Source organism: Gigantopelta aegis, chromosome 1 (assembly GCF_016097555.1).
Source record: "Gigantopelta aegis isolate Gae_Host chromosome 1, Gae_host_genome, whole genome shotgun sequence".
Taxonomy (NCBI): domain Eukaryota; kingdom Metazoa; phylum Mollusca; class Gastropoda; order Neomphalida; family Peltospiridae; genus Gigantopelta; species Gigantopelta aegis.
In genome coordinates, this window is record NC_054699.1 from 34,739,899 (window position 1) to 34,752,735 (window position 12,837).

Sequence of the window (12,837 nt, forward strand, 5' to 3'; positions counted from 1 at the left end):
TTATCACTGGGCTACGTTTCACCCCTTAACAAGAAGAAATGCACAAAAGTTGAGACACCAGGCTATATGCATAAAAAGCTAATCTTCTCCAGCATTCAATGATAAATTCACTTTTTTCATTTTCTATTTGCCTTTTAGTCATAACATAACATTGATAAGGAACACTTTAAGTACAGAATCTGAAGTACTTGTACCTGTATTAATCCAGGAGTCGGAGGTGGATTGTTTGGTGAACTATTTTTTGCCAGAAAAGGGTTTTTTCTTTGCCATTTTTTATAGTCTAGGGTAACTCTTCATGACCTTTTTGGTATGTGTGTATGTGTGTGTGTGTGTGTCTCTCTCTCTTTGTGTGTGTGGGGGAGGGGGAGGGGGAGAGTGACCATTTACAATTCTTGGTCAATTCCAGATATTAACCCTCTTACCTCATTATGCCCAAATACAGATTTCATTCAATTTCCTGTCCATTAATTTTGCTTGTGGCAATGTTTATTCATGAGATAAGTACTGTACAGCCCATTTTATGACTAATAACCCTTTCGTAGCAACAGCAACATAGCAATTTTGGTAAACTTCTGCTTTTGAATGGGATACGCAATAAACATACAAAAAAGATTTACATAAAGCAGAGCTTTGCAAACTGAAAACTGGCATCATCCATGATGTCCTAAATATAATGTGCCAACGACACATGGGACACACAAAACCAACCATACCTAAGTGTTGTGTGAATGAAACATAGGACATACACAACCAACCATACCTAAGTGTTGTGTGAATGAAACATAGGACACACACAACCAACCATACCTAAGCGCTGCGTGAATGAAACATGGGACACACACAACCAACCATACCTAAGTGTTGCGTGAATGAAACATAGGACACACACAACCAACCATACCTAAGCGTTGTGTGAATGAAACATAGGACATACACAACCAACCATACCTAAGCGCTGCGTGAATGAAACATAGGACATACACAACCAAACATACCTAAGTGTTGTGTGAATGAAACATAGGACACACACAACCAACCATACCTAAGTGTTGTGTGAATGAAACATAGGACACACACAACCAACCATACCTAAGTGTTGTGTGAATGAAACATAGGACATACACAACCAACCATACCTAAGTATTGTGTGAATGAAACATAGGACACACACAACCAAACATACCTAAGCATTGCATAAATGAAACTATTGTTCTCGCCATATTTTAAGGCTCATATAAACTGGATATGTGTGCACGTGTGGTCAGACTGTTGAATCTGATGTGTCTGTGGCTTGTGTTTTGGACATATAAACCATGTACAATTATCTCACAGCAGCTGGCCACATGCATTTCGCAGACGGACACACATCCAGTCTAGATGCCCTCATTGAAACTATTTTTGTTTTAGCTGCACCATGCATACGAGGCCTGTAAAGCAGGATGAGTGAGACAAATTCCAATAAAATGATGCACAAATAGACTGGTGACTGAATATTGTTGTAGAAACGTAAATCTTTTCTTCCTACCTCCTGACATTGTCAAGCACATTTGTCAGTCAGTCAGTCAGTCAGTCAATCAGTCAATCAATCAATCAATCAATCAATCATTTGATGTGTTTACATCCACTTAAGGTTCAAGCGCATCAGTCTTGGATATGTTCTCCAAATTTCAGGTCAGAGAATGATCTATTTCGATTGTACTCTTTTCATTAGATGGTATGGCAGTAGTGACCTGGTCATCACCTAGGAGCAGCCAGTCATATGTCTTTAAAATGTTATCACACATATGTGTGTTAACAGTATGTGATATCAAAAATTTCGAATGGTGTTCTCACCAATGGGTGTGTAAGAATGGTAAATCTAGCACACAAGAACACTGCACAGTGTAAGAAACACACAAAATAGTCCATGGTTTACCAGTGACCTGCTAATGGTACTTCCTAGAATTTTGTGCAGTTATTTTGCCAGCCACATCAATAGATTACTTGTGTAGTTGTGTAAAATGGAGGATCCGTGCCAGTTAATACTTGAAGGCTCCCGCCAGTGCAGCTTTGCGAATGAATTCTTTAAGAACCGTTTCATCCAGCTTGTTGAATGCATCTGATTGGGTGACGGCGGTCATGTGATTCAGAGCAAACCGGAAACAGAAGTCTTCTAAATTCTGTAAAATCAAGAAGAAATTTAATATGTACTATATATTTATAACTTGTATATAATACAATGTTCATGGGTCAGATGAATGAATGAATGTTTAACAACACCCCGGCACAAAAAGAATGGGTGTCAATCTAAGTTATGTGATGATCAACATCAATGAAAGTTAAAAACCTATTAATAAAACTAGTGTAGACATCAATGAAAGTTAAAAACCTATTAATAAAACTAGTGTAGACATCAATGAAAGTTAAAAACCTATTAATAAAACTAGTGTAGACATCAATGAAAGTTAAAAACTTAACTTTGTTTTGTTAAACTACACCCCTAGAACACATTGGTTTATTAATCATTGGCTATTTGGATGTCAAATATTTGATATTTTGACATACTGGTAATCTTACAGAGGAAACCCACTACATTTGTCCATTAGTTGCAAGGAGTCTTTTTATATGCACCATTCCACAGACAGGACAGCACATACCACAGCATGATATGTGTACTAGGTGTGGTGCACTGACTGGAACAAGAAATAGCCCAATGGGGCCACCGATGGGGATCTACATTAATGAAAGAGTCACATTTGTAAAAGACACAATGAAGCATATTAACATTAAGTACCAAAAAAATAATATCTTCAAAAGACAAAACTGAACACAGACTATTATCGGACCATGAAAAACAGTCTATGCAGCTGTGGTAAACCAACCAATATTGAACCGAATTATCAAGACAAAATAAAAACCAGATTTGAAAGTAAACAGCTGTAAATGATGAACACAACATAAAAAAACACCTAAATCCTTGAAAAGACAAAAAGAAACCCTATGGTGAGACCATGGAAAGAGATCTCACAAAAGGAAGTAAAGTAAAATAAAGTTCGTTTTATTTAACGACGCCACTAGAGCACATTGATTTTTTATCTATCATCGGCTATTGGACGTCAAACATACGGTCATTCTGACACTGGTTTTTTTTTAGGAAACCCGCTGTCACCACATAGGCTACTCTTTTATGTATTATGTAGATAATTATGTCATGTCATGTCATAGGGTTTTACTTGCCATTCAGCACAGGCTCTTGTGCCCACGACAGGCGTGCGCTACAACAGCTTGTTCTGAATGTGCACGTAAAACCCTATGACATGACATGATTGATTACTTTTATGTCATTACAAACTGTCCTCTCTTATATTCCATATATACTCTAGTTCTATATTGGAAAAAATCTGAATGTTATTGTTTGATAAACCTCAGAAAATGACACGGTTATATCAAATGGGACATCATTACATAAAAAGAGGCCAAGTATAAAGTATGTTTTAAACTGATTTATATGTATTTTTAATTAAATAAGTTGTATTGATTGCAATGAAAGAAAGGTTTTATTTAACAACACACTCAACACATTTTATTTATGGTTATATGATGTCAGACATGTAGTTATAAGGACCACACAGATATTGAGAGAAGATACCCGCTGTAGCCACTTCATGGGCTACTCTTTTCAATTAGAAGCAAGGGTTCTTTTAGATGCACCATCCCACAGACAGGGTAGTACATACCACAGTCTTTGATATACCAGTCGTGGTGCACTGGCTGGAATGAGAAATAGCCCAATGGGCCCACTGACGAGGATTGATCCCAGACCGACTGCGCATTGACGAGTGCTTTACCTCTGGGCTACATCCTGACCTTTGACTGCAATGATAACAACTGTTTGTAAAAAACTAAATTGTGAATTTATCAATGTATAACTGTCAAAAATATAGTATAAAATCGCTGTGTTTTATGATATGCGATTTTATACAATTTGTGAGTGTTATAGTATACATGTACATTGATAAATTCATAAAAAATTACATTCAATTCTTATTAAAATTATTGGAAATTTTGACAAATGTTTCTTAACAGCTCTTCAGGAAAATATAAAGCCAATGTAAATATATATGAATTTTTAATGTAGATGAATCACTTCCTCAAATACCTAAGGATTTAGACATGGCATACACGCAGAAAGCCAGATTCGAACGGACTCCCCAGAGACTTTTAAAACTTGGCATTTGTGTCCTGAAAACGGAGAAGTGCCCAATTCCTGAATCAACAATTTTCTGCGAAACCCCCTCGATTCCAGCACTAAGCAGAATCCAGGCAATTAAAGGAGCAAACAGAAATAATAGGTTTACAGTTGCAAAAAGGCTTGAAAAGATCTAACTCGCATGTGCGTCCATGAACGTCAAACAGAAGTGTGGCCGTGGAGCAGATGTCAATCAATAGTATGTCTTAACAAGGTAGTGGCTTCCAAACAACTACTATCACATTGACACATGTCAGCACACTCACACGGTCTTATAGTCTCTCAAATCTCACTTTACGATCTTTTAGAACTGATCACACGAGAGATGTACATGTAGGTGAATGAATGAATGAATGAATGGTTGGATGAATGGACTACTCTTTTCGATTAGCAGCATGCCACAGACAGGATAGTACATACCACAGCCTTTGTTACACCAGTTGTGAAGCTCAGGCTGGAACAAGGAGTACATGTAACTCAGTAAGCCCACTGATGGGGATTGATCCCAGACCAACCACGCATCAGGCAAGGACTTTACCACTGAGCTACGCATCCCACACCCAAACTCCGTCATGAAACTTGTACTCTTGGACTATTAATTGGTCAAAATGGTTCAAGTGAGCAATGCATGACAAACTTGATTTAATTGGACAATCAATATGGTATAATAAGAATTAATTAAGTGAAATTTATCAAATGTCAGAAGACGATTAATCTAGAAATGACATCCTTAAGTTTAACACATGTGGAACATGGTCAACATCAAAGTCAAAGGAAATCGCTGAAGTGTGACTAAAATCATGTCTTCAAGGATTTCCCTCATGACTGGTACTCAGTCTTCACCAAGAACAAAATCAAGGCAAGCTAAAAATCACTGTCCTTATTATAAAGTCTGGGCTTTTTAACGACACCACTAAAACACATTGATTAATTAATCATTGATTATTGGATGTCAAACATTTAGTACTTATAACATAGTCATTGGAGGAAACCTGCTATATTTTTCTATTAGCAGCAAGGGATCTTTTATATTCACTTTGCCACAGACAGGAAAACACATATCACAGCCTTTGACTAATGGAAAAAAAAACGAGTCAGTGGAACAGATCCACTGACATGGTTTGATCCTGCTAACACTCTGAGGCGAACACTCAACTGACTGAGCTAAATCCTGTCACCTCCTTATTATATGCCATGTGAGCAATAACATGAAATTTCAAATTAAATTCATTAAAAAATTTTTTGCAAGGTGATCAATTTGGAGTGTGACAGCACTGAGAGAAAGAAATAGAGGCCTGCCTTAAATACAAGTGCCTTGATTAGAGGCCGGGTCTGAGAGCATTGAGAGAAAGAAATAGAGGCCAGCCTTAAATACAAGTGCCTTGATTAGAGGCCGGGTCTGAGAGCATTGAAGAAAATAGAGGCCAAACTTAAATACAAGTGCCCCGATTAGAGGCCGGGTCTGAGAGCATTGAGAGAAATAGAGGTCAAACTTAAATACAAGTGCCTTGATTAGAGACTGGGTCTGAGAGCATTGAGAGAAATAGAGGCCTTAAATACAAGTGCCTTGATTAGAGGCCGGGTCTGAGAGCATTGAGAGAAATAGAGGCCAAACTTAAATACAAGTGCCTTGATTAGAGGCCGGGTCTGAAAGCATTGAGAGAAATAGAGGTCAGCCTTAAATACAAGTGCCTTGATTAGAGGCCGGGTCTGAGAGCATTGAGAGAAATAGAGGTCAGCCTTAAATACAAGTGCCTTGATTAGAGGCCGGGTCTGAGAGCATTGAGAGAAATAGAGGTCAGCCTTAAATACAAGTGCCTTGATTAGAGGCCGGGTCTGAGAGCATTGAGAGAAATAGAGGTCAGCCTTAAATACAAGTGCCTTGATTAGAGGCTGGGTCTGAGAGCATTGAGAGAAATAGAGGCCTTAAATACAAGTGCCTTGATTAGAGGCTGGGTCTGAGAGCATTGAAGAAAATAGAGGCCAAACTTAAATACAAGTGCCCCAATTAGAGGCCGGGTCTGAGAGCATTGAGAGAAATAGAGGTCAGCCTTAAATACAAGTGCCTTGATTAGAGGCTGGGTCTGAGAGCATTGAGAGAAATAGAGGCCTTAAATACAAGTGCCTTGATTAGAGGCTGGGTCTGAGAGCATTGAGAGAAATAGAGGCCTTAAATACAAGTGCCTTGATTAGAGGCTGGGTCTGAGAGCATTGAGAGAAAGAAATAGAGGCCAGCCTTAAATACAAGTGCCCCGATTAGAGGCGGGTCTGAAAGCATTGAGAGAAATAGAGGTAAGCCTTAAATACAAGTGCCTTGATTAGAGGCTGGGTCTGAGAGCATTGAGAGAAAGAAATAGAGGCCAGCATTAAATACTATTTCTACTATTGTTGCTTTGTAGGGTTAATCACTGTTTAAATTATACTCGATACTTCAGCTGCTTATGTTTTTTGTTAATAAAAGTTCTTTCATAGAATAATGTTATTCTTCAATACCACACATCTATACACAAAATATAATGTGAGAAGGCCAATCATCTTTACTATTCTTTAAATAAAATAGTGGTAGTTTAGAAAATTTTGCTTGAGGAAATAGAAGCCTACTTTGAATAATGGCCTGCCTTGAAAGGAGGTCAGGTCTCAAAGTATAAAAAGAAAAGACAAAAAAAGAGAAGCCTATAGCCCTTCCCACAGGGAACGCCTTTTTTCATAGTATGGAATTAACTACAAGTTGCTTCTATTTTTGAGACAACTGTTTTCTAAATTGCACACACAAATCAGGACTTGTGGATTATGGTAGCCCCACTCCCATGGCTAGTGATATTCGATGTTGGGCTAGTAAATAACTAATATCGCTATCGCTGTTCGTGAAAAAGCCGTCAAATGTTGCAGTTAAGTCTATTTTGTAAATATAAATATCCTGCCCACCCACCCCGAATGTTAGTGTTTTTAAGCTATACCTTTCTCTTTAGGTGACATATCCAATTTTTACTATTATTTAGTAAAATTGTATTAACTTAAAGTAAAGTACAGCTAGTGAATTTTCAATGATGGCTAGTAAATTTAAAAAATCACTGATCCCATGGCTAGTGGATTTGATAAACATTCCAGAAGCCCTGCAAATAGTCTCCTTGTTTTTTTGGTTATTTCAAAAACACTTTTACTTTTTATCTTACATCAAACCTAATTGAAATGTTTTATTTTTGGTTATTTCAAAAACACTTTTACTTTTTATCTTACATCAAACCTAATTGAAATGTTTTATTTTTGTAAAATTTGTAGGAGGATGGGACAGACTACATATTTCACGAGATGAGATATAAATCATATTTGACAAAAAACATGAAATTTTCTATTTATTATATAACTTACCTTTACCTTTATTTTTAAAATGTTAGCAGCAAAATAGTTCAGGCTTTCTTACAGTGAAGATAACACTTTCTACAGTGACGATAACACATTTTAGAGTGAAATAGTGAAATCTTGACTTTACAATGTGTTATTGTCACTGAGTGACTGATAACACTTTTATTTCACTGATATTTTAAGATATTTCACTAAATGCTATATAATAAAGGCTTCTATTCAATGAATTACAGTAACTTAGATCAGTGAGAGTTGTCAATATGTTTATAAAAAGGCCAGCTTGTGGCTAAACAAATTAACTGGAAATGTCTTTATTTGTTTATACCTGTCTGAGGTCTACTTCTCTGTTGGAAACATTATCACATATTTTTTTAAAAACCCATAACATCACACTGACCCGAGCATCAAACTTGATGGCTGCTGCATACAACATGGCGACGTTGTCAATGGCGATGCCTTGTTTGATGATCTGCTCGCACTTGTTCTTGAGGATTGGTTCACAGTAGGCATTGGCCAGGTCAAGAAGGCCTGTAATAAAGATAAAAATTAAAAAAAGTAGTTTTATAAGTAAAAGTTTGTTTGTTTTGTTTAATGACACCACTAGAGGACATTAATTTATTAATACCCTACTGGTAGACCACAACTTTTACAAATTGAGTGATTAATTCAAAAACAAAAAACAACAAATATTCCACTTTTTAACATTGAATCACAGAAAAGATATGCACCACAGAACATGTTTCTTATTGATAGTAAAAGTAGTTAATAACAAAAGTAGTTTTATAAGTAAAAGTTTGTTTGTTTTGTTTAATGACACAACTAGAGCACATTGATTTATTAATCATCGGCTATTGGATGTGAAACACATGGTAATTCTGACATAGTCTTAAGAGAGGAAACCTGCTACATTTTTCCATAGTAGCAAGAGACTTGATTTCAGAATTACCAAATGTATTGACATCCAGTAGCTGATGATTAATGAATCAATGTGCTATATAGTGGTGCCATTAAACAAATGTATTGACATCCAGTAGCTGATGATTAATGAATCAATGTGCTATATAGTGGTGCCATTGAACAAATGTATTGACATCCAGTAACTGATGATTAATGAATCAATGTGCTATATAGTGGTGCCGTTAAACAAATGTATTGACATCCAGTAGCTGATGATTAATGAATCAATGTGCTATATAGTGGTGCCATTAAACAAATGTATTGACATCCAGTAACTGATGATTAATGAATCAATGTGCTATATAGTGGTGCCATTAAACAAATGTATTGACATCCAGTAGCTGATGATTAATGAATCAATGTGCTATATAGTGGTGCCATTAAACAAATGTATTGACATCCAGTAACTGATGATTAATGAATCAATGTGCTATATAGTGGTGCCATTAAACAAATGTATTGACATCCAGTAGCTGATGATTAATGAATCAATGTGCTATATAGTGGTGCCATTAAACAAATGTATTGACATCCAGTAGCTGATGATTAATGAATCAATGTGCTATATAGTGGTGCCATTAAACAAAACAAACTTTACTTTTATCTTATATATATTTTAAATAAAAATATATTTTACAGGTGAATATAATTATATATATTAATTATATATATGTATATGTATATGCGTGTGCGTGTGCATGTATAGTGGACTCTGTCCAAACCGGCATCTGTCTAAACCGGCATTCTGTGTAAACTGGCAGTTTTAAAGTCCTGTCCAGCTACCGTTAATTTATAAGGAATAAAACTCTGTCTATACCGGATGCTGTCTATTCCGGACTTCGGATGAAAATTCAAGAACAAAAAGAATGGTTTATATAATAATTAGCTTTATCGATACCGGCATGCGATCTTACCTCTACTGCCTGCCAGTGGTCACCTTCTTAACAATGACGGCAGTTCCCTAGTAATTAGGACAACAAAGAATGTTTTATGAAATAATCGTGCCCCTTTGAAGGCTTAATAAACAATTAACTACACCTGCGGTAACTGGTGTAGGTAGCAAGATAAACTGGATTATTATTATTTGTATGTGTTCATACCTACAATGTATCATACTGATCTCGTTTTGTTAAAACTAGTACCTGCATAAATACGAATGACGCTTCCATTTTGCATTGTCTTACTGAATTTACAATGGCGGAGCGACCAAACAAAAAAACCCGGGTTTGAACTAGTGTCCCAGCCTGCTTCTGATTTTCTGTTTTTTAGAAATGCAAATATATTTAAGGTGTATACCAATTGCTAAAACAAGCACTGCTTAGCCTTTCTTTCACAGATGTCTTACACATAATCCAAACGTTTGGTTACAATGACGTTTTATTTACGTTGGTATTTTCTGATTAGTATAATCTCAAGAACCATAACTCTGGATGAACTCTGTCTAAACGTAAATATTTTATCGGTCCCAAGTGAATCCAGTTTAGACAGAGTATATAGAGTGTTTTTCGGTATCATCAATATCATATATTAGGAATAAAAATTGTATTATGTGAGCCTCTGGCGAGCATAATACATTATTTGTATTCCTAATATATGATATTGACGATACCGAAATACACGAGGGTAATAATCTCTTTATCATATAAGCTCAAGCTTAATATAACATGTTTTTGTAAACTGTACGTGCAACTTTAATTCCAGTCCGTCATTACTAGATATTCAAATGACGTAAGAATATGTGGCGCGGTGTATTTTTGAATGGAAATGAGGTCAAACTCGAATGACGTCATTTTGGATGTCCTTACATCAAAATAAAGTTATGCCTAACGTTTTATGTTTTCTGAACGCTGGACAGCTTTCAGTGTGAAATTGCCATTGAAATGTTTTTATTTGATGACTATGAATGCATACATCAATCATGGAGTGTCACCCAAGTACGTTTGCTTAAACGTCAATAAACCTAGTGCCGAGACCTCGACTAATTTACATCTAATTTGCAAAAATATCAAATTCTTAAAGTATATAATCTGAAAAATATCACATACTTTGATTGCACTGAAAATGTAAGATATTATATGATAAATAAATATATATAAAAACCATACATGTGATCAATTCAGGAACAGGTATAGGTCCTGAAACAAAGGTCAAGGTCAAAGAATGTGCAGTACACATGTACTGCAAGAGTGCACTACTGATAATACACAGTGAATTGGAGTTTTTCTTTGCAGAATAAATAACCAAATTACACATAGCTGTCAGATCTCTGAATGACACAAAACAAGATTGTTATCATTTCTTTATTAGTTTACAGAATAAATAAACATGTCACATGTAAATGACACATCTCAAGACTTGACACCAGACAAAACATTATCATTTCTTTATTGGCTTACTGAATAAATAAACATGTCACATGTAAATGAAACATCTCAGACTTGACACCAGACAAAAACATTATCATTTCTTTATGTGGTTACAGAATCACTAAAAATGTTACATGTAAATGACAGATCTGTGACCGACACCAGGCAGCATGTTAACATCTCTTTATGTTAGCAGACTCTGAACACGCCACCCACAAGCAACCCCTGCAATTAACAAAATGTCAATGGCAAAAAACAGGCTATTGACAAAAAACACCTGAATACAGTCTAAGGCAAAAAAGTGCCATAGAGAATTAAAAACTCCACGGCAATCACCACGGCATTGCTGATTGCTGTGGCCAATTGTAGGGATTGACAAGACCAACTCTAACTCGGTCTGCACAGCGTCAGTGGGTACGACAAGCTGAATTAAACTTGTGGAGCTAGCCTATGAACTATAGAATACTAAACGAGCTTGCCTGTTATACCATTTTTGTAAAACTTGTGAACAGTGTTGCTATCTGACGAGCGAAAATGAGTCAGATAGCAACACTGTTCATGAGTTTCATAAAAATGGTATGACAGAAAAGCTAGTTTAGTATTTTATTTATTACAAACCAGCTGCAAACAAGCCACAACACAGGAGTAAGCAGATGTCGAGATATTATTTTTCAATAAATGTGTCATGTCATGCTCACGTCACACTAATGTTACACTAGTTGGATATAGAGTGGTTGTTATGACATGAGCAAGATAAATAGAGAATACTACATGAGTGGGCTGTTGGATACCATTTATCTTACGACTTCTTTAAAATCGTATATCATGAGCAAAAGCAAGTTGAATATGTTTTTAAACCGAGTTGTAAAAGTTATCAGGTTTATGTGTGGAAGTGGCTGGGTTCATATCTCAGTGATGAAGTGGTCAAGTTATCAGGTTTACGTGTGGAAGGTGCTGGGTTCATATCTCAGTGATGAAGTGGTCAAGTTATCAGGTTTATGTGTGGAAGGTGCTGGGTTCATATCTCAGTGATGAAGTGGTCAAGTTATCAGGTTTATGTGTGGAAGGTGCTGGGTTCATATCTCAGTGATGAAGTGGTCAAGTTATCAGGTTTATGTGTGGAAGGTGCTGGGTTCATATCTCAGTGATGAAGTGGTCAAGTTATCAGGTTTATGTGTGGAAGGTGCTGGGTTCATATCTCAGTGATGAAGTGGTCAAGTTATCAGGTTTATGTGTGGAAGGTGCTGGGTTCATATCTCAGTGATGAAGTGGTCAAGTTATCAGTTTATCAAGGTTTCATATCTCAGTGATGAAGTGGTCAAGTTATCAGGTTTACGTGTGGAAGGTGCTGGGTTCATATCTCAGTGATGAAGTGGTCAAGTTATCAGGTTTACGTGTGGAAGGTGCTGGGTTCATATCTCAGTGATGAAGTGGTCAAGTTGGTCAAGTTATCAGGTTTATGTGTGGAAGATGCTGGGTTCATATCTCAGTGATGAAGTGGTCAAGTTATCAGGTTTATGTGTGGAAGATGCTGGGTTCATATCTCAGTGATGAAGTGGTCAAGTTATCAGGTTTATGTGTGGAAGATGCTGGGTTCATATCTCAGTGATGAAGTGGTCAAGTTATCAGGTTTACATGTGGAAGGTGCTGGGTTCATATCTCAGTGATGAAGTGGTCAAGTTATCAGGTTTATGTGTGGAAGGTGCTGGGTTCATATCTCAGTGATGAAGTGGTCAAGTTATCAGGTTTATGTGTGGAAGGTGCTGGGTTCATATCTCAGTGATGAAGTGGTCAAGTTATCAGGTTTATGTGTGGAAGGTGCTGGGTTCATATCTCAGTGATGAAGTGGTCAAGTTATCAGGTTTACGTGTGGAAGGTGCTGGGTTCATATCTCAGTGATGAAGTGGTCAAGTTATCAGGTTT

The 12,837-nt window shown here is 36.6% G+C and overlaps 1 protein-coding gene across 1 annotated transcript in view; it reads right to left on the bottom strand.

Annotated features, from left to right (window-relative positions):
* Nucleotides 1–976: 976 nt before the first annotated feature.
* LOC121374155 (RCC1 and BTB domain-containing protein 1-like) overlaps nucleotides 977–12,837 on the bottom strand; it is a 90,787-nt gene continuing 78,926 nt past the window's right edge. The window contains exons 14-15 of the mRNA XM_041501126.1: nucleotides 7,989–8,119; nucleotides 977–2,159 (exon numbers count right to left, since the gene is read on the bottom strand). Of these exons, the coding sequence (XP_041357060.1) occupies nucleotides 2,019–2,159; nucleotides 7,989–8,119 (272 nt within the window). The 3' untranslated portion in view covers nucleotides 977–2,018. The remainder of the gene's footprint in view (nucleotides 2,160–7,988; nucleotides 8,120–12,837) is intronic.